This window comes from Acomys minous (assembly GCF_964271855.1).
Source record: "Acomys minous genome assembly, chromosome: 9".
NCBI classification, from domain to species: Eukaryota; Metazoa; Chordata; class Mammalia; order Rodentia; family Muridae; genus Acomys; species Acomys minous.
This window is the reverse complement of record NC_140490.1, coordinates 98832792-98860653: the sequence shown is the minus strand read 5'-3', so window position 1 is coordinate 98860653 and position 27862 is coordinate 98832792. Positions and strand designations below refer to the sequence as shown.

At 36.1% G+C, this 27862-nt stretch overlaps 1 protein-coding gene across 3 annotated transcripts in view; it reads right to left on the bottom strand.

Moving 5' to 3' along the window:
* Positions 1-27862, bottom strand: part of EEA1 (early endosome antigen 1) — a 114576-nt gene that overhangs the window by 51748 nt on the left and 34966 nt on the right. For 2 of the 3 annotated variants that reach the window (XM_084796689.1, XM_084796688.1), the window contains exons 3-11: positions 27384-27506; positions 20520-20647; positions 19839-19893; positions 19685-19750; positions 15947-15986; positions 14973-15086; positions 14274-14395; positions 12915-13070; positions 6684-6800 (exon numbers count right to left, since the gene is read on the bottom strand). In XM_084796689.1, the coding sequence (XP_084652815.1) occupies positions 6684-6800; positions 12915-13070; positions 14274-14395; positions 14973-15086; positions 15947-15986; positions 19685-19750; positions 19839-19893; positions 20520-20647; positions 27384-27506 (921 nt within the window). The remainder of the gene's footprint in view (positions 1-6683; positions 6801-12914; positions 13071-14273; positions 14396-14972; positions 15087-15946; positions 15987-19684; positions 19751-19838; positions 19894-20519; positions 20648-27383; positions 27507-27862) is intronic. The other variant, XM_084796687.1, reaches the window with a different exon arrangement.

Here is a 27862-nt window from a genome sequence, read left to right as displayed (position 1 = left end):
AAAAGGAGGTTCTATTAATCCCTTTACCATTATGAATCCCCCCCCCCTTTAGCATCCTTAAATACTCAGTTAAAAATGTATGTGTTCTATAAAGGCCTTTTCTGATTTAGTAGGCTATAAGTTAGGAAAACTTTGACCATGGTCTAGACCTAACTCTAACCAAAACAAACAATAAAATCAAAATTTTCTGAGGTGCTTCCTAAAAGCTCATGAAACCCTTTAATACCTTCTTAGTTTGTTTACTACCCAGGTTCATTCTAAGAGGCAGATAATATTACCTCTAACAGAAGAAACTCGTCAATAAGTGGGAAGCTGGGATATAAACATGGCTTTGGCCATGCACTACACTTCTCCTATCAGTACACCGCTCAGTGTTAGTCCCAAGATGTTCCAAGTATGGCAGAAATACATGGACACTCAAGTCCATATTTAATGTGTGTAGTATTTGCAAAGCCTATGCAAATCTCCCGTTTACTTTAAATCATGCCTAGATTATTTAAACAATGTAAACGTTTCGGACAGAACTGTTATATAGGGGCCACAGACATGGCTTGGCAGTGAAGAGCACTGTTCTTGTAGAGAACCCAGCATTCGGATCTTAGCACCAACATGGAACTCAGGACTATCTGTAACTCCAGTTCCAGAGAATCCAAGCCTCCCCAGTCTTTCAAGATCATCAGGCACACATGTGATACACTGGTATAGATAAAGACATGTATTCATACATATAAAAGATTAAAAATCCAATTCACAGCTGCTCGGATTTGTGGCTCAGAAATCTACAGACCCAATAGACCAATTGTATTACAAAACAGGATGGTAATACATGGCAGTATTGTAAGTATTTCTGGCCTTTGCTTTAGCCTATGTGCATCTTAAGGCCAAGAATACTAAAATGGAAAGCAGCAAAGATAAAAAGATGACAAAACAACTCAGTCTGTTACAACCACCTGCTATATACACAGCCTCAGATAAAGACTGTGGTTTATTCAGAATTTATATGAAAAATTAATCTGAGGTGTAGAATTTTGCTTAAATACAGTTTTTATTAAAAATAATAAGCTAGTGTCTTCCATTTATCACTTCGATTTTAAGGTTTTTAAGACCAATAATTTATAAACACTAGATAAAAACTGAAAACATTAACAGCACAAAATAGTATTTTCCACCTATTATACATTTTACCTATCTACACTGATGAGCCAATGGTCCATAGAAAACATCATACTTTACATAACATACATCAACAGATAATGTACAAGTCAGGATTAGTGGCACTGGTCTGTAATCTTGGCTACCCATAAGGCTAATGCAGGGGGATACCAATTTCATAGCCAGGTAAGGACCTTAGCAAGACCTGTCTTAAGGTAAGAAGTAAAAAACAGAAAGGACTGGGCTATAGCTCAGTGCAGCATGGTTGCGTAGAATGTACAAGGCTTAGCTTTAATCTCCAGGACCACCAGAGAGGATTATGTACAGAGATTTTCAAATCGAAAATATTTGAATTGAGTTGAATCACAGCCAGTAACTATGGTTCAAGTGAGGACTGGACAGCAGGACAATAAAGAAAAGTAGATAAATGAAAATCAACAAATCAATCTTCAGTTTATTTATTTATTTTTAATTAGATGCGCTATAAGAGATTGACAGTTTCCTCACACTTTAAATCTATTCTGACACTGAAAGTAAAGCTGATGAATGGTTAGCTTTTATACTGTGTGATGAAATGTGTCAGTATTTGAAAGATGGAACTCACTTGGTAAGCTAGCATTTTCAACATGACCAATGATGCAATGAAATCACATACACGAGAAGGCAAGAAAGCCCAGTGAACTTTAGTGTCACATATACAGAACCACTGATCTGGTTTAAGATGCTACATAGTGACTAACATCTGAGAATCTATTATTTACCAAATATAAATATAAGATAAAAACACCCATGACTATCAGAAAGGCTATTCAAGTATGCCTCCTTTTTCAACTACAAAACTGTGAATATATTTTCTTGATCTACTTGTCATAGCAGACTATGAAGATAAAAACAGACATGAGACTATAACTACTGTATATTAAGCCAGATATTAAGAAGGCTTGGATACATATCACCATCCTTCCTAGTGAATTCAAGTGTTGAGGGAGTAGTCATTTTTATAAGAACAGTGATGTTAATGTTTAGTAGTTAATATTCTTAAATTAATGAATACTTTAAAATTTTAAGGTCTAGTATGATAAACATAGACAGATACAACCTCTCCTTTCCACCTCCCACAACATGAACTCTATGGAGCTCTTAATGATTTTGAGAATGTAAAACAGAATTGCTAGCAAAGGGCACATGCAGCAAATTACTCTCAATCTTAGTGACATCAACTTACAATAACATCTATCTTTTCCCATGGCTTTAGAGGCTCAGCAGTTCTCTCCTCAAGCTGTAATGAGCTGCTGACCAGGGTAGCCATTCCTGAAGACTTGGCTAGGATTGGATGTGCTTCCAAGCTCATTCACATGACAGGCCTTAAGATTTATGATCTTTTTTCATATTATAATTTTATTTTTTCTTGACTTTTCTCTTGCTACAGTTCACAAAAAACATTAGGTTTAAGTTATTAAATCAAAGTCAAAATTTTCATCACATCTTTAAAGACAAGCACTTAATTACTCTCTACTTCATTAGTATTAAGAAACTAAAGACCTGGCTGGGGGGAGCATTAATAGGAACTGAGGAGACAATGGACAAAGCGGACGTTGTGCAAACATGAGGACCCGAGTGTGGAAACGTAGCACCCACGTAGCTGGGTGTGGCAGCACACACATACGATGCTACAGGAGGAGCATGGGGTTTCACTGGCTGGCTGATGTAGCTGAACTGGTGAGTTCCAGGCTAAAAAAGGTTCCACTGATGTCTGGGTAAAAATGCTGCTGCTAATCCTGGCCAACTGAGTGTAATCCCTAGAACTCACATAAATATGGAAAGAGAGAACTAAGGCCACAAAGCTGTCCTCTGACCTCCACACATACACTCTCTAGGCCATGCCATATACACACAGGAAGAGCCAAAACCAAGGGAGAAGCCTTAAGGAAATCCATTGGTTTGTTAATAATTCAAACTTACAGTGTCAGACACATGATACCTCCCTATGAGTTATTGGTCAGGGGCAGCACAGGTTATTGCCAATGCTCCTGGTTACCCACATAACTAGATAGTAAGACCTTTCACTGAAGATAACATTCACTCTGGATGCAAGACAGAGAAACCAAGTTCCAACTGATTTGCAAACGTTCCCTGCTGATTAGCTTACACATGTTGGAAGGTACTACGTAGGTTCCTGGGGGAGAAAAGACATCAGTGGTCTTATCCAGCACTGATCTTACAAACTACAATAATGACCAAGTAGTAAGATGTGCTCTTTGGTACAACAATAGAATGATAGTTATGTGGGTAACCAACAACTTCCTGATTAGATATAAGGCCTGATCCACAGAAATATTTCCTGTATGGTATTATAATCTCATTAAAAAGCCTATGGTCGGGGAGACCATAGACCCTATCATGGTACATGTTACTGTTTCAGTGAATGGTCATGTTATCAGTGTTCTAACTATTTATATTTATACTCACAGTTCTGTGCTTCTTTCCACTTTAATGAGAGAAGCTTCTTTTTAGTAGTTAATGCAGAGGCTCATAACTGGACAAAGTACAAGCATAACTGAGTGACCAACTACAGGTAGATCATCTGCATCGGCTTCCTACATTCTAAGGCTTAGGGACCTTCTTAGAAGAAGGACAGAAGAATGAAGAGCTAGGAGTGGGAAGGAGAGCTGGGAAAGGCTGATGTTTAGGTATGGTGTGGCTTAGTGTATGCCTCAACCCACAGCAGCTGTGATTACCAGCACAAAACCTGTCCAAGATCAAGTCAAGTGTGGACTAATAAGGACTCCCCACAGCACACCACTGGCAGAGGAGGAGTTAATAGCTGCTGAGGGGCAGTCACTCTCGTTTGGGTTCATGGGAGACTACTCATGTCCCAGTAGATGGCCACAACCCCTGAACATATGAGCAGCGCTAATTAGACTCAGGCAATCATTACTAACAGTTTCTAACAGAACATAAGCTTTGGAGAGATAAAAGGTAGCAAGCACTAAGGGGAGAGGAAAGTAGGTAGTGGTGGACAGATATCATCAATATACAGTGTAAAATGCATAAGGCTTTCAAAAACAAAAATGTGTATTTAAAAAGAACCACCTGTACAAACACCTAACTACAAAATAAATAAAAAGTGGACAACAATTGAGGAAGACAACCATGTCAACCTTTGGCCTCAGGGCATACAAAGGCATTTACACCTCCACACACATGCAACCCCACAGCGTTAATACTAATACTTTCCTATCCTGAACTTGAATATCACTGCCGTTCATTTACAAAGAATAAGGCAGAGATCACTGGCATTGAAACACAGACACACACACACACAGATGCTTGGTGCAGTGGTACTTGTCTACAATGGCACCTGAGAGGCTAAGGCATAACCAGCCTGGGTTATGTAGCATGTTCTGGAACATCATCAGCCTCATAGCAAGAACCCACCTCAAAAATTAAAATAAAACAAACAAACAAAAATCGTAAGGAAAAAAATCTGAAAGTTTCATACTTTGTGATGTCAAAACTTACTACAAGCTAATAATCACACCGTGGTAATGGCATAAAGAGAAGCAAAGATGAGGGAAACAGATACCTAGAAGTAAGCAGGCACATGCATGGTTGCTATAGTTGCGAGCTTTGTATCCCCCGTGACTTTCAAAGTCACAGTTTCAAATCCCAACCCCCCAAAGCAAAGGTATTAGGAGATTTCGCCTTTGAGAGGTTACTAGAGTTTAAACCAAAGCCTCATGAATAAGATTAGTGCTCTTATTAAAAAGAGAAAGTACGATGACTCAGAGAGGGCCCTCATTCCTTCTCATGCAAGGATACAAGGCGGCACCATCTATGGACCCGACAGCACACTCTATCAAGATAGAAAATCTTATGCCTAAATTTGGATGTCCTAGTCTAAATAACAGTAAGAAATAAATTTCGGCTAATTATAAGCTACTCTGTTTATGGTGTTTTGTTACAGGAGCTGAAACAGATGAAAGCAATAGCCAAGTAAACTGTCAAGAGCTCCCTGACATACAACAATGGAAGGACAATCGTCAACGAATGCTATCAGGAAAGCCAAAACCCACACGCAGCACAATGTCTTCTGTGTGCACAAAAACTAACCCAAAGTGAATCTAAGACATAACACAGAAGGTGACAAAATTCTAAAGAAAATAGAAGAAAAATTTATGACATTGAATTCAATAATTGCTTCATTTGTTTTCTAAAGCACAGGCAATGAAACTAAAGTACAAAACCCAGACAATTACTGGTGAGGCATTGGTGCAACCTGTGCAACCTGTAGATGGGAATGTAAAAGGATGCACGCAATGTCAATTGAAATCAGTATAGCAGTTCTTTAAAAACAAACAAACTGGAAATAAGGCTAGAATACAGCTCTGCAGTCAAGTGCTTCCTAGCAGTGCATTCCTGAGCGCCTGGATTAGATGCCAGCATCACAAACACATACACCGTGCCTCCAGGCTCTCCTCACCTTACATGTACCCTTTCCTGTTCTTGTTATCTTATATTGCACTCATGAGCACATGTGCATGTGTATACACACAGACACACACCCGCCCCCACACACATATTTGTGTGTGTGTATGTGTGTGTGTGTGTGGGTGTGGGTGTGGGTGTGGGTGTGTATTTGGCTAGATTCAACATACGAAAGAGAACACAAGTTATGAAAGAGGATTTAAAGTAAATTGGTTTTCTACTTCTAATCTATTGTGGATTTTTTGGTAGTAGATAAGCACATTTGATATAATTGATACTGAACGTGTAAAATTTAATATAAAGCTCCACAGCTTTCATGCTGAATGCCTGTTTTAAATGTATAGTTCACTGAGTTGTACAAACTTTGGGTCTGGTTGATTTGAGTGTGTTACATTTTTATTTATTTGTGCGGTTTTTATGATTATATATGTCAGTATAAATATATAGCATAATTATGATATGATCCAGTAACCCGATTCTTGGATATATAGGCAAAAGAATTAAAAATAGGGTCACAAAGACATTTATACACCTAAGTTCTGAGCAGTATTATTTGTAATAACCAAAATAAAAAAGCAATCCAAGTACTTATTGGCAGATGGTATATAACATGCCACAAACTTAAAGTGCAGTATCATTCACCTATAAAGAAAGGATTCTGATATAAGGTACAAGGAAGAGTCTTTCAGGACATTATGCTAAATCATGTCAGTTACAAAACCACAAATACTTTATAACTCCACTTACATAAGGGACTTAGGTGTCTAAAAGTCATATGGTGGTTGCCCGGAGTTCAGGGAAGGGACAATGGGGAGTGTTGTTCTTGGAGTATAAAACACAATTTTGCAATATGAAGAGTTCTTGGAAACTAGTTTGTACAAGTATGTGAATATATTTAACATTAAACACATATATACACACAGCAAGAGTCATCTTGTCCTACTGTATAAATAATATAAATTTAATTTAATTAATTATAAAGATTAAATTTAATGATTAAATTAAAATCTATTCACCACTACATGTAGCTTTAAAATTCTTACCTGGTTTTTTTGTGTTAATTCATTAATTGAATCTTTAAGTTTTTGTATTTCTTGCACATATACTGCCACTTCCTGGGGTCCTTTGGCAAGTTCACTCCTTAGTTGGTTTATTGTAGCCTGAAAAATAAAGTTAAAGCAAATGAGATGGAGGCACACAAAGATTTGAAGACATGATGTTAAAGTGAAGTAATATTTGAAACTTCTCAACTGGATCTTTATTCTAATACCAACAATACTGCCACCTAAATTTTTTGCTTAAAACTAATTTTAAAATACATCTGAGTTATATAATTCATTTAAATGATATATCAACTGAAATGCTGGCATCTTCATCTGTCTGGGGTAATATCAAACTACAATTTTTAATTTCATGGTCTTAAATCTATACTATAAGCCTCCTGAATTTAAAAAGGGAAACCAAGTTATGTCTATAGAGTCTCCAAGCTTCCACAGCAGAAACTTTTCCTCTCATGTCATCACATGCATATTAAACATGCAAAATGGTTTGATTTTGGAGAATCATTTTTCTAATTATAGTGAGGGTATGTTTATCCAAAGAAGTTGCTGAGCTAAGTAGTTTCATTAACCAAGACCACTCTATGGTCAAGTGTTAACAGCTAAACAGAAACTTGTCTTAGTGAATTTAAACATTTTTAATAACAAAATATTTAATGTTTATTGTTCAGATAGTTTGGTTGTTTAAAGATAATAAAAAGGAAAAGCAGGTGGGCAAATATCTTGAAAAGCCACACCTCTAGTACATGAAAGCTCACACAGCAGAAAGCTACTGCAAAGGATATTAACAAATGATATTTATATTTCTAATATTTCTTGCTGGCTCTACTTTTCACATACTTAAAAATTAGTAATTCCCATTGCATATATTTTTTATGATGAATAAACTTTACAAGATGGATAATCATAAATTCAAAATTCTGCTCTTAGCACACCAACAACTTATACATACATGATATGTATGTAGATGATATCTATATATATATTACAAATTAGTCCTTGCACAGAGAACTAATTTTCTGAAGTATTTAAAGTGGTGCTGTATCTCATCCATTTAGAAAAACAATGGTTTCAAATTTCAGAAGTCAATTAAACACATAATGACTGAGTTGGATGATCAAGCACTTGGACTTATTTTACTTTAATAACCATAAATTAAGAAAACAAGTTCGGTTTAGAGTTTAAGTCTGATCACTAGGAAAGAGATGTGGGAAGTGTCTACACAAAGAAGTAGACATCAGTCACAAGGGGAAGGAGGAAAGGTGCACCATGGAGACTTCCCGTTCCCACCGCACACTACCAATCAATTACATCTTTTAAAATGACAATGCATTGTGGTCATTTGGGGAAAATAATGATAAAGGAAAAATTTAAAGGGGGTAGAATACATTTTCTCTTCAGATAGTACCACACTTGACATTGCAAGGTCTTTCTTTCCGCGCCACCTACCAGCACTAGGTCATCTGTGGCTTGCGGCGCAGCCCTCGCTATAATCACTTTCCAGGATCCCTCCTTACAGAGTCCATGATGACTCCCACTTATCATGTTCTTCTTAGTCATACCCTCAAGATCTTTCTCAGCCATGCTAACTAAAACTGTGCCACATTATTCCTGGCTCTAGAACAGCACACACCCTGCTTTTCTTCTTCCTTCCTTCCTCCTCCTCCTCCTCTTCCTCCTTGTTCATAGCACTTATTATCAGTTCACTTCCTACCACGGTATGGTTTGGTTAGACAAACAGCTCAAAAGGCACACTGAGAGGTCATGGATTGGATATGAGGACACTGACTTAATCAAATGATCAATATATTGATTAATTTATGATCTGATCCCATTATTAGGCGGTGAGGCATAGTTAGAGGAAGTGGTCACCAGGAGCATCTTGACCCAGTTCCCGGCTCTGTGCCTCCTGGGTACTGGAAGCAAGCAGCCTCTGTTGCAGTCCCTAGCTGCCACGATAGTCTAAAGCAAAAGGTTCAGCCAAATCTGGATTGAGACCATAAGACAAAATAAACCTTTCCTCCTTTGATATTGTTTCTTTCAAGTGACTGTCACATCAATAAAAAGCTAACTCACAGAAATCGACATTGGCTTTGTCACACATTAGTGAATTCCCACGAAGGAATAGGCGTCTTGTAAGAGCAGACACTGACTTAGTGGTGGATTCCTACCTAACAGCTAATACTATTTCTGCAGCTTAGGATTTATTCAAAATATTCTCTCTAATGAATGGCCATCCTCTCAAAGATTTAGTATTTATTCCCATTAGAACAGTATTTGAGACCCTAACAAGATGTTTATTTTTCTTGATTCTATGTTATTGAACTTAGCACTAAATGTTTAGTAGGACCTTAAAGTTACAGATAACTAAGGAACAGTATTTTGGCTAGACATTCTGGTAGCGCTACTGAATTATAATTTCTGCTTGAATAGTCTACTACTATTAAGAAGTAGTCATTTAAAATGGACGAAAACTTATTTGATTAAAAAAACAAAAATGAGCATGTCTGCAAAGTTCTAAGATTGCCTTAAAACACAAAACTGCACATGGCAATAGAAGGTGGTAGATAGGATATTACCAAAACTAACAAGTCTCCCGAAGCACATTACCTCAAATTTAAGCATCTCCATTAGAAAGCAGAAAAAAAAATAAAATGATGGATGAAAGGTGGAAGACAATACTGACAAGGTGCACACTGAGAACACAATAAAAATGTTCAAACATACAAATGTGATCTTTTAAACTAATATACTTAATATTGAAATGTATTCTTAAAAGATATGTATAATTATAATCATACTTATTCCCTACTTGCATAAACATTTTTGTTCTTAAGATTAGAATTCAAATAAGATTATTTGGAATGCAAATAATATTCTTTAAAAATCATCCCCATTAAATACCATATCTAAGTTCATTGCTGTTTTCTTTGATAGTTACCTTGATGAAGGTTTTTAGAAATAATTTTAAATCTTTAAACCTTCAATCTCCATTCTATAAACTCTCCAACTCCTCATTAAGCACTTGAAATGCTTTACAATAAAAATATACTTTTATAAGTATATAGACAAATGTAATTAATTCAAAGATATGTAAGTTTGATGAAAATAAACCAAAGGTATATTTAATAATGTATTCCAGATTACATAACATCAACCCCAACTAGAGAACAGTTGAAAAATCCTATACTTCTAGCTTCCTTAATGGCTTTTAATGTGTTATGATTCTGATTAAGTAAAAGGAAACACATCTCTAATAATTTGTTTCTAGTAAAATTTTAAGTGCCATAATTCACTAATACACTTAGCTGAGAACAAACAGAAATGAGTTTTAATAAAATATGTTACATATTCATACTAAGTAGAAACCAAAAAGCAAATGAAGATATGAAAAAATATATGAGATGAAACAATTAATTATGCTAATTTTAAAATAAGGAAATAGTATTAGATACAACTTAAAATATTTTCAGCTCTTATTCAATACTTAAAACATACAATTCTGGCAAACACTAAGGTAATAATAAATATCAGGACAGGAATAGTATCACAAAAAGCTTGGTGTGACGGCTCGCACTCCTCAATCCATCCTAGGAGGCTGGCACAGAGAGTCACAATGGGCTACATAGAGAATTCCAAGTTAGCCTGGCCTATCTCAAAGTAAACACAAAAACCAAGCAAACAAAAGGATTACCAGCACAAAGCCACTCATGAGGCCATTATGAGACAACTTAAACAGAAGACAGGATAGTAAGGGAGACGTGCCGGGCCTGAGTAAGACCTATGTTCTTTAGTTTGGATGTGTGACCTGAAAGCAAGTTACTCCTCACTGAACTTCAGGTTCCTAATGTGTAAAATAGATGCAATAACTCCACAGGATCAAATGACACATCTTTAGCTAACACCATATCCAAAATGACGTGGTGCAGAATCCAAAATCTAGTGGTGTCCAAAGAAATCCATGTCCAATGGCAGTATTAGTCTGACTCTTCTGCTGCTTCCTTTTGGGGTGGTGGTGGAAGGGAGCTGCTGCGTTTTGGTTTGTTTTTTAGAGACAGAGTTCCTTCGTGAGGCCCTGCCTGCCATGCTCTCTAATAGACCAGGTTGGCCTCAAACTAAAAAACCTGCCTGCCTCCATCACCAGAGTTCCGGGATTAAAGGTGTACGCCACCACCGTTGGGCCTTATCCTACTTCTTAAAGTTACTGAAAATATTTAACATATCTGGGAGGTTTATCCATCACTGAATATCTACTAACCTAGTAGAGATGAAATGCTATTCTTGATTCTCTAAGACTACAGTTGAAGTATAAACAATTTATTCCATGAATCAACAAAAATAAGTGCTCTTCTAAATTTATTTCAAATTCCTTTTAGGTGTAATTTTTGTGAAAACTTAAGCAGAGTTGAGTGCAAAAGAACTAAATTATAAGTCATTTTCTTCCCCTTCTCATTTTTTTTAAAGACAGAGGCTCACTATGCAGCCCTGACTGACTGGAGCTCACTATATAGACTAGGCTCGCCTGGAAACCAGAGCTCTGCCTACAAAGGCATATGCCACCACATGCTCCCTCAGGCTCACTTTCCTCTCATCCCAGGCACATTTTTTCCAGAAAATAAAATCATTGGTTCCTACAATTATCCCTGTTTATTTAAGGACAAAGAAGCAAGACACCAAATTTCTTTACTCTGAATATTTTAACTTCACTTATAACATTTACACTTTGAATTTCTCTCCTCACTGCATTACAGATTATTTTAACCTAAATTAATAAAAGTACAAATTTGCAAAAAACCCCATTAAACTAAGCTTACAAGAATTCCTAAATTTATTTAAAACTATCTCCTATCATCAAACTGTAGTATGTTATATAAATATATATCAAGGTTTTGTTGTTGTTTTATTTTGGTATGTTTTTCATATTTTGAGACAAAGTTTCTATGTGTAGACCTGCTGTCCTGTAATACACTCTGTAAACCAGACCAGGCTGGCCTTGAACTCAGAGATCCGCCTGCCGCCTGAATTAAATGTGTACACCACCCCTGCCTGGCTTTTGCTAATATTCTTATTTAACAAGTATGACTTTCGAATGGCCAACTGGGAAAGTCAGAGGGAATTATACGTTAAAATATGTATATTCTAAAGCCACCATTACTTTGACTAAAATTTAGTCTCTATGCTCATTTATATGGAAATGTCAAATAACATTCAACGGCATCTTTAAATCAAGAGAGCACGTTCTTAGCTTGAGAAGGTATCACTCAGAAGCCAGATCTACTCAACTGGAGTGCTTTACTAAGTAGAGAACAAGTGACCGGGCACACTCAAGTCAAAGACGTCTAAAATGCACTTTTCCTTATCAGACTTTGATTCAGCATCTTATTTTTTTAATATTTACTTATTTTAATTGTAAGAATATGGGAGTTTTACTTGCATGGATGTGTATGCACCATGTATGTGCAGTGCCCATAGAGGTCAAGAAACCAATGTCAGATCCCCTGGAACAGGAGATCTGGAACACACAGAGACTGGTCTCAAAATCATGATCCTACTGTCTTAGCCTCCAAATGCTAGAGTGCTAGGTGTATGTGACCATATACGGTAAACGAGATCATTATGGTGGTAGACTGGAGAATTTTTTAAGATTTACTTTTGCCTACATGTATGTCTGTGCAGCACATTAAAAAGAGAGCATCAGACCCCTAGAAGTGAAGTACAGATGGTTGTGGGCTGCCATGTGGGTGCTGGGAACCAAATCCTGGTCTTCTGCTGAGCCATCTCTCCATGTTGCAATTACAGCACTGCAAAGACTATGCTCACCTACATCACTCAATGTCAATCAACTAGAAATACGCCTATTAGAAAGCAAATCTTCCGCGAGGTCCTGTGGTGCCCTCCTGTCATCTCAGCTACTCCAGAGACCGAGGCTGACTTGTGCCTAGAAGGTTAAATGGAACCCGAGCAATACAGTGAGAGTGCATGTCAAAAAATTGAAAAGAACAAGAGGAAAAATAGAAAGAAGAAATTATTTCTAAATATTTTCCCAAAACATTATTAATGTAACTGTTGGAAATGACATCACACTTTGTTTACTCCTCCCAAATTAAGATAAATTCAATTATCACTTATGGACTAGCTTTATTATCTAGCTATATGTATCATTTCTTAGGCAAAATAGTAATCTATCACGGAAACATTCCTGGGTGCCTTCCTTACCTCTGAATTAGCATATTCTGATTGTAACTTTTTGCATTCATCTTTGAGTTTTTCAGATTCTCTCTCACGTTCCAAAGTCATATTATCCATCAGTGTTTGAACCTGGACCAGTTCTTTCTTCAGCACAGCCACATCTTCTATACCAGGTCTCTGAAGCTGTGAAAGCACACCTTTTACTAAATATTACAGTTTAAGAAAACTAAAATAATATATATTTTTGAATAATATACATTTTGGAAAAGAGAACAAAATAAAAACAATCATTATTGCCAATTTTTAGACCTTAAGTACTGAACACTGGTACCCTCCGCCAATGAGTCAACGCCCTGCCTCTTTCCATTCTAATTAACAGTATCATCAAGCTGCACTCTAGCAAATTCACATTTATCCTTACGATTTCATCTCCTTTGTTTTCCTTAACAAACTGTGCATGTTAATCATGACAACGACTTGGTAAACAGTGTATTTGTTCTTCTCTATTCTAAGAAGGTGGCAATGAAAATAAAAAAGCGTTCCAGCTCTGAGTGGAGCTCTTGCCGAGATGGAGCCATGGGGTCAATCCCTTGCAGTGCTACAACAACAAAATTTAAACGAAGAGAAGATGTAAGCTTGTTTAGGGTTTTCAGTAGGTTGCTAGTAGTTCAGTGATCTATTCATGTATTTACTGAGTGCTATATAAAGAAGATGTCAAAGACAGGTCCACCATTGTAAAGCCATGTACCTCGTGACAGATACAGTCACGGAATAGGACTTGAATGCTATACTTGTAGGATTTGAAATAAAATTTCATTCCAGATGGAGGTAATCCTAAAACTAGATGCATTTATGAGACTGAAGTGTGAGGAAATGTCTGGCGTGGTGGAGCACGCCTTCAGTCCCAGCACTCAGGAAGCAGAGGCACTCTGTGAGTCGGAGGCCAGTCTGGTCAACATAGCAATTTCCATGCTGGCCAAGGCTCCATAGTGAGATTCTGTCTCAAAGGAATATGAAGTGTGAGGAAATGACAGCACCAGAGGTGCGAGTATAGGAAATACTTAAAAAAAACAAACCAACCAACAAACAAATTGCGTTGAGACAGAAACAATAATGTTAAAAAAGGAGTTAAATGCCATAACCTTTATAATGTGTATTTTTAAAAATCATAGAGTATATATGTAGGGAGAAGGGTATAAGGAATTTTTCTATTGTCTCCAGTTCATTAAACTATTTTTTAAATATTTCTTCAGCTAGATATTCAACTCAAAGCTCCCTACATGCGAGGCAAGTGCTCTATCACTTAATTACAGGCCTAGCATCATATAGATTTCATTTTAATTAGGAATCTATAAATTAACATTATAATACATGTTCCTAAATTACCAATTCAGTTTTCAGATCTTGAATTACAGTTGTCTGCTTGCTTAATTCTTCTGTCAGGTGAGTCACTTTTTGTTCAGCAGCTTCTCGGAGACTCTTTTCCTCATCATATTTTGACTTAATATCTAATTAAAGATAGCAATACAAATAATAATTTCATAATATCAGCCCTGAAGGAAGGTTTTATAAATCCTCATATATTAATCTGCAAGCTTATACACACTTAAGTCCAATTCACATTCCTTAAGTACCCATACATATACTCAATAAAATTGTGATTATGTTAAATTCCACTCAAAAGTATGCTACTTAGCATTTTAATGTACATACATAAAACATTTTACCAAAACCATATAATTAAAAAATATACAGTATGAATAATTGATAGTATAACCAAGTATTAAATCTCCAATATATTATAGATTTATTTTAAATTTAAATAAATTAAATTCAATTTATTTTAAATGCTACTTTTTAATCATTAAATCAAAAAACAAAATTTATGTTTAAATTTCAAGAAGAATCTACTAAAGAAAAAACACTAAAGGACAAACAAAATAATTTATACAGCAACTCATATTATTAAACTTCATTAATTCTTCCATAGTCACACTTAAAATATTAGATGGGTTCCTAGGGCATATAATGAAGAAGAGGTAGTAAAAATTATTTACTGGCTAAAAAAATTCAGACTCAATATACCTGCGATTTCAGTAGCAAGTTGGGCTGCTTTCTGTTCAAACAGATCTTTCATCTGCTTAAGGTTAAAATTTTCTGTTTGGGCTTCTTCTAATTGTTGCTCTAAAGACTGTAGCTCTAGAAGAGAGCATAGCAATGTGTTAAATGTATATCACTTACAAACACTCAATTTTTGTAATTAAGTATCACAATCACATAGTAGTAAAGAAAATCACTGTGAATCCATTCCCTATAAGGGAATATAATCACATTTCACAATATTGAGCATATGTGATTTACTTAGGGTACAGGTTACAATTTGTTAACATAATTTATAAATGAAAAATAATTAGAATAGCCTCCAAATATCTATACATATTTGTTTAGGAGTTTGGTTTTTGAAAAATTCAGATCTTACTTTATAGCTAAGGATAGATTAGAACTTGTGACTCTCATGCCTTGGCCTCTCAAGTGCTAGGTTTACAAACATATACCATCGCACTTACTTCAAAATGTATTATGAATTTAAAGTAACTGAGGACAAGAATTGCCTTCAAATGCATTAACCAAAGCATGCAGTCAATGCTTGCTACTACTTCATTCCTAGAGAAATTCCTTAACTGCAACATCTAATCTCAGCGTGTAAGCTGGTCTATGCAACAAGCATCCATCTACTCAAAAGCAGCCACAAATACGCTTGTCTCATCACTTATTCAAGAGCTATAGCACATCATCCCTCAGACAGACTTGAGTTTTCTTTAAGCAATCATAATGTAGTAATAGTCCAGAAGTTTACTCATAACTTCAGACTCTAATGGACTACATAACTGTTGAAACTGTGCCACAGATAACTTTCTAAACCCAACACATAAACAATATTTTTACTGTTTTACAAACACCAAGTGTAAACATAAACAAAATTCCTTGTCAGGTATTAAATTTAAGAAAGGATAAGAAAGAAGAAAAAGAAAACATTTTAAAAATCTGTTTTTAATTACCTGCTGATGAATCAGTCACCAAGCCATCAGGGTTAGCCTCCTTAATGAAAAGAGAGCAACAAATAAATGTGGTAAAGGAGAAGAGCACACTGCACAACTGCCATGTCTGCCACGCTAAGTGACAGGGTTGGGGACAATCAGAAGCTGCTGGTTCTCCTCCTTTCAGATCTGTACACGGAGACCTTAGATGGCTAGTGTAATTCACTGCAGGTGGCCAGGCCAAGAACTTATGTGTGCTTGTGTACAACTCTGAGTGTCATGCAACTGACATTAAGTTGCATGATACTGAGGTGGTATCCAAAATTCCATACGTTCACTCATAAACTCTAATAGACCTCCCCCACCTCTAGAACACAACCTGAGCTCTTATCACATTCCCCACACAAGCTAGCGGCATCCACTGCTAGACTAACAACGTGACAGATTCAGTCACACAGGCACTCACTGACTATTTCTCCAGGATCCATAGCTCAAGCTGTGACAAGGTCACACTCCTTCACCTTTGAACTTTCAAGTCTTGCCCACCAGCACCTGCAACACTATCAGTAAGGGATCCCTGCTACACAGCTCTCTTTGGAAAGCATCACTCTCAAGAAACCATTCAGAAAGGTACACTCAAAATTTTAATAAGACTTTGCTTAGCATATGAGCCTGATTCTACAGCCTTGAGAAATTAATAATGGACTTTAATAACTGTGGCATTCACTAAGTGGTCAATGTAATTCATGTACTGAGTGTATTCCCTGTGAGATTTGGTCATAGTATTCTCTCATTTAAGCACTGTGAATTTAAAGGGAAAAATATGTAACAACAAATATGTGATTTAATAGATCATTACCTTGATTGTATCCTTACTATAAGCATAAAGACACCTATAATAAACTTATATATGCCATCAAATGTCACAATCAATAAGGGTATTGTGTCAGGGTGGGGCAGTGGATAGACACTGGAATACAGGTCAATATTAGAGCACTTGCCTAGCACAGAGGCCCCTGAGGTCCATCCCTAGCACTGTAACATTTTTAATTAATTAAAGATAACTTTTTAAATTAAAAAGTCATCAATCAGCTCTAAAAGAAAAATAAAGGGTTGACAAGATGGCTCGGTGGGTAAATACACTCGTCACTAAGACCTGAAATCAGCTCCTAGGACCCCAAAAAAGAAATCTACTCTCACAAGTTGTTAACTAACCTCCACATATAAGAAGGTACTCACACACATATATGTATTCACAAACACACACACACACTACTTTATTTAAAAACTAGACATGGTGGTACATGCCTTTATCTCAGCAGAGGCAGAGGCAGACCTCTGAGAGTTTGAGGCTAGCTTGGTCTGCATAGTGAGATCCAGGGCAGCCAGGGCTATAAAAAGACACTGTCTCAAAAAAATAAAAAATAAAAATAAGTAGAAAGAGCAGAAGGAAGAGAAGGAAGGAGGAGGATGGAGAAGAGGAGGAGGAAAAAGGAAAAGAAAAAGAAAGAAGAACAAGGAAAGTGGGAGGAGAAGAGAAGAAAAGGAGGAAGGAGAAAAAGGAGGAAGGAAAAAGGAAGAAGGAAAGAAGCAGCAGCTGCTGCTGGTCATCGTCATCAAGTAGGAGGACAAAACTGTATCTCTTAAGGTTAAAATCATCCATGCCCTGGGAACAAAAATTACTATCTTTCACATTATTTTCATATTTTAAAGAGTGAAACCCATGTGAAGGAATAAAAGATTTTCCAATAAACCAGATTTTTAAAAATTTCTCTACACACTGGATTTAGACATGTTAACTGATAAAATAATCAATATTTAAAATGGATTTGCTTCTAAACAGAAATTTACTATGAAGATAATTTATAATTTACACTACAGAGAGTTTATAAAATATTACACTGGCATATGCCTATAACCCCAGAAACCTGAAGATGGAGGCAGAAGAATGAGGAGTTTCAGGCTAGCCTTTATAGCAAATTTAAGACCACAATGGACTAAATGATCAAGACCTTGTTTTTAACACACACACACACACACACACACACACACACACACACACACACAAATACACACAAAAACACACACAAACACATACACAAGTATACACACATACAAATACACAAATACACACACACACACACACACACACACACACACGTCATCTCAAATGTAGTAAACGGTTTCCATGTTAGGTAGGCAAATGAAGCACAAATACTGACAAATACTAAACCCTCTTTAAACAGTAGTAAGACTGGTATTTTTTTTGTTCACTGATTTATTACTTCCATTTTCAATCCAGATAGTAATTTGTAATACAAAGAAAAAAACGCAAAAAAGAAAAAAGAAGAAAGTTCCTAACTAAAAGTTACAATGTGCTAAGATAGTGCATAAGCAGATTACTCATTATAAAAGCTGTTGGAGGGAATTTACTTTATTTTTAAAAACAAATACTATCTCTGGACTTTCAAAATTCATTATTCCTTTTCTTTCTAAAATACAGCTGATAAAATTTTTACATAAAATTACCTTTTGATAAGATATCTAGAACCCATAGATAATCACTTTCTGTATCAATATTTTCATATGTATTTTATGCAGATAACCGTATACATAGCATTTCAGCTGATAACTGACTATGTGGAAGATAATAGAGATGAAACTTTTCTACGACCAAGTGACAAACAAAGCAATGCAGTGGCATGCATGGCCCATACTTGTTTATGATCCTGGAAAAACAAGCCTTCTGTGTTACCACTCACATACAATATGTGTCGTACATACAATAAGCCACTGCAACTACTATATGTGCTTATTATATTATATTGGTATTTCAGAATGTACTATCTAATTAAAAAGAAAGTTTATTGTGAAAAATCGCCAGGCACGTCTTGAAGGATGTTTTCCAGAGGAAGGCGTTGTTATCACGAGAAACAACAACTCCACCGTTACTGCCCGATGCCCTTCCAGTGGGATGAGATGTGGAAGTAGAGGCCTATGTTTTGGTTTGAGCCTCAATTTTTTTACCCACTTAAGTGTATTGTCAGAAAAATAGAATAGCAAAACTGGTAACTAATTCTTTTTAAAAATAATATAGAGAGAGATAGATTAGATGATGGATGGATGAGTGGACAGACAGACAGATAGATAGATAGATAGATAGATAGATAGATAGATAGACAGACAGACAGACAGACAGACAGATAGATAGGTTTTTAACTGTGTGTGTACATGAGCACACATATGTGCAGGAGGCCAGAAGAAGGCATTGGATCCCTCTGGAACTGGAGTTACAGGCAGTTGTGAGCTGCCAGATGTGGACCCTGGGAATGAACCTGAATCCTCTGTAAATGCAGCAAGCACATTTAACTACTGAGCCATCTCCTCAGCCCCCGGCCCTTTTTGAGACAGGGTCTTGCTATGCAGCCTAGGTGTGCTTGGACACACATTCTCCAGCCTCAGCCTTCCAAGTGCTGAGATCACAGACATGTACTATCACACCTGATATAACAAATGCTTAAGGAAACATGTTAAGAAGCTTTTTCTTTGTTTCCCATTATTTGTTTCTATTCATTAGAACTATATATACTATGTTATAAGCTATTAAACAAAAAATGAAACAGTAAGTTGTTATGTTATAAGCTATTAAACAAAAAATGAAACAGTAAGTTGTTCGTATCAAGCTCCTTACAAAAGAGTATAATGCTTAATTTTCAACAATAAAAATAAACATGCTTCAAGAATTTAAAATGCAATTACTTGCTGCTGTAGCCCTTGATATTTTTCTAGTTCTTTCTTTAGTTCTTCTGAGTACCATTTTTCTTCCTGATGAAAAAGATTTTAATTAGTAAATTTTAAAAGTTTTTAACCTGAAACTCTAAAAATAAACAAGCATTATTGTGTTTATTCTTACCTTAAGTGAGGCCTGTAGGTCTTGGACCTCTTGTCTGAGTAGTGTTATATCATCTCTTAAGACGATGGGGAGAGAGGAAATGTCCTTTAATTTACAAGCTTAGCAAGTAATAATTAGAAACTATCTATTAACATTATAGCTTTCGTAATTATTGTAAAAACATTGTTTTGTGTATAAAAGACTTTAGAAAAATAATTTCACTCTTAAAGCACATGGTTTACAAATAAAAACAATTTTCATGAAAATAATCAGATAACTGATTGTTAAGTGCCTGGAGCAGAAACAAAATATCTTCTATTAATTTATCAACAATAAGCACAAGTGGCTTCCTCATGCAGTTAGCATAAGATCTAACGCTGTCAGCAGGACTATAAGATGTGTAATCTAGCCCCTGCCTGGTCACTCTCCCCTTCATTCACGTGGCTGCAGTAACACTGGTGTTTCTGGTCCTTGGATGTGATACGGAGAACTTTCTCCATTCTGGTATTCTCACCTAAGACTCACACCGACAGGAAGGTATGGAGACAGGCTAACAAGGGAGGAAGACCATGATAAATGAGGATAGATTTAAATTAAGTAATATGAAACATTACATTTTCAGAAAGCAATTAATGTTCACATAGCAATTATATCACATCCATATTCCATGACAGTATCACATTTAAAACTAGCGTACTGTACCGTGTCATAGCAAGACTGGCCTCTCCACCATGACCCGAGTCATTACCAGCATCATGAACTGCCTGATAGTGTTTGAAAAGTTCATCAGCAGAGCCAAGAGACTTCATACACTGGGGACATATGAAGCCCTATAAAAAAGGGGCACAAATTTAAAAAAATATTTAAGTTTGAAGAATAACACTTTGCATTTATGAAATATGGTTGAATGTCACACTCATATCATAATGTTACTAAATAAACCATAATTTATGTTAAACCCTACTTCTGATATCAAAGAAAGGTATTTCACTAGCCTGCTTAAAGTATACAAAACATAGAGAAAACACAGATACCATTTAGGCTGCATCAATTAAAGCTAAAGAAATGTATTCTAGTATGGAACATTATTTCTTTTTCTTTTATTTAAAGACAGGTTCTCACTATGTAACCTTGGCTGTCTTAGAACTCACTATGTAAATCAGGCTGGCCTTGAACTCACCTACCTCTGACTTCTGAGTGCTGGGATTAAAAGCATGTGCTGCCACACCCAGCTTTTCTGGGTTAGTTGAGAACATTTCCCATCATGATCTTTCTCTCTCTGTATATTCCCATTAGTAAAGTAAGATTTGTTCTAGTCTACTCATAAATGTATAAGAAAGGTAAAATGATGAAATCATCCTGTCACCAAAGGAAACACTCAAGACTGTTAAGTGTCTCACACAGAGTTCTATGAGAGGAGTGCTGTGATCAGAGACGATCCTTAGCTGTGTGATGGTGCACGCCTGTAATCTCAGCAACTGGGAAACAGAGGCAGAGGATCAGAAGTTTAAAGTCATCCTCAGCTACAGAGTGAGTTTAAGACCAGCACTGGCCACATGAGTCTCTGTCTTTAAATAAGCAAGTAAAAAAGCAAATGAGTGAATGAATGAGTAAATAAAAAAATAACTGCCTGCCTAAGGCTAACACAATAAAAGCCCAAAGATAATGGAAAGCCAAATATAACGTAAAGACCTAGTGATTGCAGAATTAATATATGATTAAGACTATCATTGATAGTGCTGTTGAGGATGCTGCTGTATTTCCACGTTTTCTGGGCTAAATTATGAAATCAGCATACTAGATTATAACTTTAGTATTCTACAGTAGATATAGTGGATAAACTAATAGTAAACAACATTTTATTAAAATTTTCAGCAATAACAAAAAATGTTTATTACAGTGGGTGTCATGTACAGATTACTGATTAGAGACAGCTAGAATAAGTAAAATATCTTAAACTCACTGACTTAACCCTTAAAAGTGACTTACTTAAAATAGGTCTTTTTATCTGCTAACTTCCCAGTGACTTTACTCAACATGTATATATTTGAGAATAGTAATAATAATAATAATAATAATAATAATAATAATAATACCAACAACAACAATAACAGCTCTGTGAAAGACACAAATTGTAAAATATAGTCCCAGCCAACAAAGAAAGGAAAAGACTGATGACACACACAGAAAAGTATCTTTTTATAGAATGGAATCAATGATTAACCAAAGGACATTATATATGCCTATCTGACTACAAACTGTATTAGCAAGTCAAAGGCTGTAAGAACTCTCTCATTAATGTACTGATGCTCTTAAAATATTTGTTTGACAGATCTATAAATTGTTAGTGGCATTCAAAATATTACATTTTATTTAAGCATAATTAATCAACACAAAAGAAACCTCATTCAACTTTTATTCTCTTAAATTTTTGCATTCAAAAGTTTCTACAAATAATAAAGTTTCCTACACTTTGCACACCCACATACTCCCTCTAAGAGCTCTGAAGACTCCTTACTCCAAATCCTTACTTTTCTCAACTACCAAAGCACGTCAGTTCCGAAAGCACCCCCAACCTCGTCGAGCCCAACCTAGTCTCCACTCTAAACTATAAGAATACCTCCCATGCAATATATTTTGCAGGGCATGGCAAACACCCAAAGTATTTAAGTTCGCCAAATCAAAGATAAAATATCAGTGATAAAATATTATCAAAGATAAAATATCATGAAGTTTTTACTTGCACAATTCTGATAATTTGGTTGCAAGAAATACATTTTATTGCATTTAGCAAGTGCAGGCAATTCTAGAATATTCCTGTATTTCAGATGAAAGGTGAGACACAGTATATATGAAGGTAAGAACAAGGAAGTGCACCCTGACTTTGAAGAGTCTATGAAAACTAAGGTGTGCTTTGTGGGAGTATAGAAATGGCCATCTTTTCTTCATTCAATAAGACCTAAAACAATTCTCTGTGAAGATCGTGCACTGCTGTCTCGCATGGTATCTCATGGGGACTATCACTTTACTCTTGAAGAAAATGTCCTTACCATATAACAACAACATCAACAAAAATAGAAAAACACTGTCCCAATATGTTCTCCGCGACCCTCTTATCACAGCTCTTTCCCTACTCTTTAATAGTGCAAGTGGTTTCAGCTATCATTTATACGCTAGTCCACATACAGAGCCAATACTATCGGGCAGCTCTGGGCGCACACATGCAGGACCATACATCCCTCCCTGCATCCCACAGGCATTTTGCACACCATAAATCCAAGCCGTGGCTCATTTCTCAAACTTCTTTTTCTTTTATCAACTTTCACCTTTCAACATGAACTATAAACCTAAGAATTATGAATGACTTCTACCTCTTTGGTAATATGACACTGCACCTAAGCGCTCTCCCTTTCTGTTTTCCTCTTCGCCCACACTGCAGCTTCTCTTGTTCAGTTACTATCTACTATACTGACAAAGGTAATAACATTCCAAATGTTCCTACACCTAGCCTATTTTATTCTAACTAATGGATGTTCTGCATAGCTGCCAGAAGCACCTTCCTAAAACAGATTCTTCAATATTCTATACTAATCTTTATCATCCACATGACATACAAGTTCTTCCATGGCCATTCTCCTAATGACCCATATAATCTGATGCCCTACCCCTCCCAATCAGTACCACAAACTTCAACAATAGTAACATGACTGTGTCTCTGAGCACAGCATGCTACCTCCAATCTCTGTGCCTTTACGTATACTGCCTTGCGCCCTCCAACACCACCATTAACTTGTTCCTTGACTCCAACTAGCAATATATTAACTCGTCTCACCTCTATGCCCCTATATGGGCAATGTGGTACTTTCATCATAAATACATATGTATGTGTGTTTGTGTGTATATTATACATTGTATATTTATTTACTAATATATGGAGTTGGCAATAAAGAAACCAGTTGTTATTAATAGTTGCAAATAATGAAGTCTTCCAAAAACAAAATGAGTTACGTTTTTTTTAAAACTTCTACTCTTTTCTTTGGGCACTGACGCAAAAACAATGTTATCTCCTAGTCAATTATGGTAGCACATGCCTGTTATACCAGCACCTGAGAAGCAGACACAGGAGAATTTTTAGTTCCAGCCCAGTTTAGGCTATCCTGTCATCTCTGTCTCTGTCTGTCTCTGTCTCTGTCTGTCTTTCTCTATAGATAGATAGATAGATAGATAGATAGATAGATAGATAGATAGATACAGATATATATTATATATATATATAATGTTTATCACTTATATATAATGCATGACAGAATCAAAGCTCACTGATAGAAAAACAAACAGATAAATAGTGCCAAACACTTCTATAGAGTAGATATACGTGAAGAACTATGGTAACACAAGAGAAGCACTATCAATTCATCCACTTAATAAAATATTTACACATATATTTGTACATATTTCATGTGTACCTCATTTCTATCTTACTGAAGCTTCATCTGGTATGTATTAACATATATTCACGTAAATATTGTTCACATGAGATTGTAGAGTCAGGTTCTAAAAATTAAATGCATGTTCTGGGACAGAAATAAAAGACAGGCCCCTGAGGGTACAAAGAAACATTAGCAAAGATGTGAAGGGCTACAGGACAGAAGCACGCTCATCTAGGAAGCAGGGCTTCTACTGTACTCTAGTCACAGCCCCAGAGTGAAGGGCTGAGGCCAACAGGTGAATAAATGCAGGGATTCCCCTATGAAACCACTAAAGTGAACAAAAATAATCCATGGTATTGGGAGTGTACTTTTTCTGGACACTGAATTAACATTATTAGTAGCTAAATGGCATGCGTGAAGAATACTCATCAAGCATGTGCCAAACACTTGGTTCAATCCCCAGCATCACACACAGGCACCAAGACAGAGAGACGGAAACAGAGAATGAGAATAAATAATGTAATTAGGCTCCAAAAGTATTTAGGTGTTTGTTTGTTTGTTTGTTTTGAACTCTGAAAGAACCTTCTATGATAATCTGGCTTAGATTATTCTTTCTTCAAACATGTCTGTTGTCTACCACCATATTTCACACAGTTTTATGTTTAAGTTAGTATGCTTGTAGCCTGTTTGATAACTGTCGTATGACTCTAGTTGACATGCTTGTGGTATAAAATAGCACATGAATAACAATATTTAGCCTGTCTTTTCTTATTGGTTTTGTAACTTCCACTAATAGCTAGTAAGAAAATTATAGTGTTCCTTGAAACTATGTCCCTCTTACATTATTTACCCTTCACAACTTCAGTTTTTTGTTGCTTTGTGTTGTTTGAGACATAGTTTCACACTGTAGCTCAGCCTGGCCTTAAACTCAGACCAATCCTTTTGCCTCAGCATCCTGAATTCTGAGATTACATGTATAAACCATAGATTTTATTTTTACTATTGCCTTTAATTAAGACTTTTGATGCTAGGCACCATGAGGGCCAGTAGAGCAATGACGGCATTGAAGTATGCCATTTTGCACCTAAAACTTCTACACACCAGATTAGTACCTCAGGAAAAAAAAAAAAAAAAGACTCATTCCTAAGAGAAACCTTAGAAGTAACATTCCAAATGCATGGATTTTCTCTGTGTCTTGAATATTTAAATAAAACTTAAATTTTAGCATAGCAGTGAGAAAAGTAAATCTTTGTAAAGCAAATATATTTGCCTGCCTTAACTTGTATTAAAGCTTTGCATGAAGTCTCAACAGCTTAAGTATTTAATCAGTTAACTGGTCTTTTCCACTTTTAATTCTATCAAGATTATTTAATTCCTGTAGCCTACTTATTTTACCTTGTTTAACATTTCAAAAGACATTTCTAAAAATTATTAGTATAATATACATATATAGAAAGAATAATAAAAAGTTTATTAAAACTACAACACCCATTTTAAAACATAATTAGCTTCTATAACTGCACATGAATGAAGCAGGTGAACCTGTTAGCTCATGGAATTTGATACTAAATCTCAATATAACATACTCTTTTTTTCAAATCTATATTCAAGGGACCAAAGTTGCTAGACAGATAAACTGTGGAGAAATATTCACAAGCAAAAAAAGTGCTAAAAATAACCAACTTCATTTTCCAAATTTGTCACCAACTTTCAGAAGCTAGTTTATTAACGGTTAAGAGCAATAAGTCCTTTGCTCAAGAGTTGTTATCTGCAGTCCTGCCTTGGATCCAATGCAGCTAAGAACTTCCCCTGTGGAGGGCACTCCTGTGGAAATAAGGGTCCTTTCAATCATGAGGAAATGCTTACATGCCGAGTGCCTAAGCCTGCCATCTCCGTTATAATACAATGAAGACAAACTGACTCTTCTAGTAGACAGCTAAAAACACACTAAACAGATCTCTAAGGCCTTTCTGTCTCCAGCTTTGCTTGCCCTGCTTAGGCTGGCTCGGCCAGCGAAGCTATGTGCATCGTCTATCTGTTCTTGTCAACTTTCTCCTGACTGCCCCACCTAAACCACCATCTGTCCTCTTCACAGACAGCATCTACGATGGAAACTTCCTGGTGTGCCTGCTTCATCTTTTCTCTCCTTTACAACTGAAGCGCCCTGCTCCATGAGAAGCGCCACACACACGGTGAGTGAGTGTGCTGGTCAGCGTCTTATACATGGCTGCTTCATTCAAAAGCAGTCACACTGCCTCTGGCAGTACCAAGTTTCATTCTTTTACAATATTTGTAAAGGAACTAAGAAATCTATGGGTTTTGCATATTTCAAATTTTAAATATTTCAAATTTTAAAAATAAGCCTATTGCAAGATCACCGTGGAAATTCTCTCCCTAATACTTTGCCCACCCAGACTCAGATATGCACCAGTCCTACCCTGTAGAGCAGCGGTTCTCAAGTGGAGGTTTGTAAAAGCCCCTTTGAAGGACCAATGACGCTTTCATGGGGGCTGCCTAAGACCCCATTCAAAAGCACTGATGTTTATAATTCATGACTATAGCAGAATTATAGTTATGAAATAGTAATGAAAATAATTGTATGGTTGGGGCCACCAGAGCATGAGGAACTGTGTTAAAGGGTCACAGCATTAGGAAGGTTGAGAACACTGATCCAGAGAAATGTCTCACACTCAACAATGGGTGACGAAGTACATTTCATCATTTCCAGTGGATCCAGAGAGCAAAAACAAAGATGGAACCTTAGATTCAGGTTCCAATGCTGTTGAGACACAAAATCTACATATGCAAAAATCATTTTAACCTGAATGCATTAATAAATCATTTATATAAAAAGAATCCTATAAATATTGATAATGCCACTTTATATTTCAATGTAAACATATTAAGCACTTATATTTATTTACAAATTCACAAAAAGAAAGATGGAAACAATAGGAGAAACCAAGCAGACTACCCAAGGGCCTTTTTCCTTATTGATTCTTCTCTTAAGCATGCATAATTAAAACAATCCATATTCCCTTGTAGCATAAAAGGGAACCAACACCAAGACAGGAAAAACAAAGCTATTTTGAGCAACCCATAACCAAGCTGCCAAAACAATATATAGAGGACCCACAGTCACACTGGAGTCACTAAGCTCCTGTCCTCTTGTCTCATATTCAGTGTGCACCTCCTGGTAATGTTCCGACAAGTCAATAGCTGTTACACATCTTTTCATACACAATGGGCAGATGAAACCCTGTGAAATAACAACTTTTAGTTTTTAGTTTCTTCATTTAATAAAACAAGACATGAGCATGCAAACATATATGAGAAGGAATTAACAAATCTCTTTTTAGTATGGGTCAGAGACGTTTCAAGGTGTACCTGCAAAAGCTGAAAGGTGTATCTGAAGCAGAACTTTAAAAATTAGCTCCCATTTTCACATCAGAAATTTTCTTTGGTTTATTTGTTCACTATGGTATGCAGCTGCTTTAGTTCAAACACTCTTTGGCTTATGCTTTTTAAATTATTTTTTTGTTTGTGGTACTTTGTCCATAGTTATCTGAAACCCAGTACTGGAAAGTTAGATTTTATTTTAGATCAAGATATTTC